Below are 2,956 nucleotides of genomic sequence, written 5' to 3' on the forward strand. Positions count from 1 at the left end.
ACCCTAATTCTCTGCTCCCTCGCCCACCCCCAGACCCCACAGGGACCCAGGCACTGCTCCCCTCAAAGCTCCTACTCCCATGAGCCCCCTGCCCCCCACCTGTTTCTTGACATCCCTGGCTCTCATCCAGTCCCCTGTTTACTCACTTCATTTTCCTGGTTGACTTTGGGTGCCGTTCAACTCCAAGCCTTTATCTCTCCCTCTGGGAACCTGCCCTTCGTGGGGAATGCCAGAGCCCTCACCCACCCTGGCCACCCAAGGCCCAGGCTTTGGTGATAAGAGAGGAGGAGTCCTGGGGGCAGCAGCTGCTGGGGTGTTGTCCGAGAGGGCTCCCAGGCCTTGCAGCTGCTGTTTCCAGGGGAGACTCCCCAGCAAACAATGAGTCTTGATGTTGGGAGGAGGGGAGCAAGACCTGGGCATGGCCAGCTCCTCCGGAGGAACAGACCCCATCTCAGAAAGCCCACACCACCTCTCAGCAGCCCCTTCTTCTGCTCCCCATGTGCAACGTAGGCCCCCATTTCCCATCCCAGGTAGATCCTGGGGTGATGGGGAGCATAGAGTTCCCCAAAGCCTGTTCAGCCAGTCCCTCCTCAGGGCAAAATGACCTCCCAGAAAACAAATAATTCTCCAGGAAGTAGAACCCAGTGTCTGCGTGGAACCAGGAAACAGAGACCTCCATCCTTCTTCACACACAGCTCCCAGCTCCCCAGTTCCCACCCCACTCTTCCCAGGGGGAACCCCACCAGAAGAACCTGCCTCCCACCCTACAGTCCTCGAGAGTGTACAGAGTGCTGTCTGGGAGATAAGCCCAGTGAGGCTAGTTTTGATGTTCCCATTTTGCAGACAATGTACCTAGGAGGCCCTGCTAACCTGGGGGTGGAGGTACCCACCAGCCTGGGTCAGGTGCCCAAATTCCTGCCCACCCCAGACACCTGTCCCCATCCCTTGAAGCACTGCCTGGATGCAGGATGTGGATGGCTGGGGCCCAGGAATCAGCTTGCGGGACTAGGGAGCAGCCAGAACCCGGATGTAGGTCCTTTGCTCTTGTTCCTGGCAGGAGGGAAAGGAAGAAATCCAACCATCGGCCCAGCAAACAAGATCAAATACCACCTTCCGCCCCTACTCCCCACCCCCCTTCCCCGGAGACCCAGGCCTTCAGCACCCTGCTCCCCAGCTGTTTCCCTCAGGGACACCACCCTTCCAGTTCTGAAGTTTCCAGCCGGTTCCCAGGCCACAGCCACCAGCTGTTCTCACACCCCTCTCAGGACCCAGGTGTCCGAGCTGGCCCTCCACCCTTTCCAGGCCTTCAGGGTCCCCATTCCACCTGGCTCTGGGATCACCAGCCTCCTCCAGGAAGTTGACACCATCTTCCTGGCAGATGGCCCAGGGTGTGGCCCAAGGAGGCAAGAAACTCTGCTATATAGCCCAACCCAGGGGCTAGCCCCACAGCTCCAGGGACCTGCAGGTGAGATAGGCTGGGGTCCCCTTTAGAAGTGGGACATCAGGTCCCCTACTCTGGCCCCTGGCTCCAGGCTTCCTCACCCCAACCCCAGACCACTGGACACCCAACTCCCCATCCTTGCCCTGTTCTGCCCTCTCCCCACCCCCAACCAGATCCACTGAACATCTGAGTCCCCTATATATACACACACTGGCCCTTGGATCCAACCTGCCTCAGCCTTCCTGGTGCCCAGGTAGCCCCTGTCCTGAAACTGGGCCCTTCTGTCCTCTCCAGAACAGTGTCCAGCCAGTGGGGCCAGACTAGCCTCCTATGACCCCCTCTCTTTCCTCACTGCAGACATGGGGTCCCTGCTGAGCTGGTGGACGCTCTGGACCGGAGCAACCCTCCTGTGGGGTAAGTCGGGCAGAGATCCCATCGATGTCCTTGTTCTGGTCTGGGGCACGCTGCCTGCCGGGGTCAGCACCCTCCATCCGTACACCCTCCATGAGCCTATCTCCCAATGCCACCCCAGGCTAGCCAAGATGGAGAGAGGTCCCGTGGGTTCTACAGAGAAATGTGGAATTTGCCCATTGTCTCTCTGTCCCAGAAGGAAGCAAAGAAAAAACGCGGTCCCCAAATTTAAGTATGTGAGAACTACCACTTTCTCTGTTTTCTGTAACTCCACCAACGTTTTGACTCTGAGCCTCATTCTGCGGAGGTGATGGTAATTTTTACTAAAGTCATTCTTGGAGGGCTTAGTGCCCGATTCCCCAGGGTTATGCCCAGGACCTAGAGTCTCAGGTAAAGCCAGGGTACTGGGGAAAAGATGGGAATCAGTCAGCATCTGCCTAAGTTACTTTTGAAGCCTTCATTATCCCTGATTCTCTGGCCCCGTGGAACATTGGGACATCCTTCCAGCTCTCCTTATTTGACAGACAGTCCTTCTATAACCCCTATACTCTCTCCAAGACTCTGTAGATCTCCTCCCCCTCTTTCTCCCTGCTCTCCCTTCTCTTCCCAGCCCTGGAGAATCTCTTCCTAGTTAGGGGTGTTGGAAAGCACCCACTCCTCTCTATTTCTAGGAGACACACTGTCCTCACTTCCATAATCTTCTTCCCTTTATCCCCTTTACTCACCCCCAAGTTTTATTAAGACAGAAATCAAACAGGCACCTGAATCCAGGCAGTTTGAGCCCCACAGTACTTAAACCAATTTGAAAATTTTTCATGGAAATTCAAAGAGCCAGCTTCTCTTGAAAAAATGGTAAGATCTGGCATAAAAAGAAAAGAAAAGAAAAGCCCATAAACCATCATAATAACAGGCTGAAACCAGTGGCAACGCCGCGCTTTCCTTGGTATATGAATGCTTTGGTTTGCACACTCACCAGCCAGATTGTTTCCCACATTCACATTGTTCGCCTGGCCTCATCAGCCTTGGAGTTTGAGATCCCCTTTGAAAGTGTTCAGGCTTTTAGGAAACCAAAGCCAGAAAGGCCGGTAGGTGAATAAGGAGAAA

The 2,956-nt window shown here is 55.1% G+C and overlaps 1 protein-coding gene across 1 annotated transcript in view; it reads left to right on the plus strand.

Annotated features, from left to right (window-relative positions):
- The first annotated feature begins 1,663 nt into the window (after positions 1-1,663).
- Positions 1,664-2,956, plus strand: part of FCGBP (Fc gamma binding protein) — a 40,698-nt gene continuing 39,405 nt past the window's right edge. The window contains exon 1 of the mRNA XM_040445866.1: positions 1,664-1,855. Coding sequence (XP_040301800.1) covers positions 1,801-1,855 — 55 coding nt within the window. The 5' untranslated portion in view covers positions 1,664-1,800. The remainder of the gene's footprint in view (positions 1,856-2,956) is intronic.

The sequence above is a fragment of the Herpailurus yagouaroundi genome, unplaced genomic scaffold (genome assembly GCF_014898765.1).
Source record: "Herpailurus yagouaroundi ecotype Mexico unplaced genomic scaffold, PumYag 194, whole genome shotgun sequence".
NCBI classification, from domain to species: Eukaryota; Metazoa; Chordata; class Mammalia; order Carnivora; family Felidae; genus Herpailurus; species Herpailurus yagouaroundi.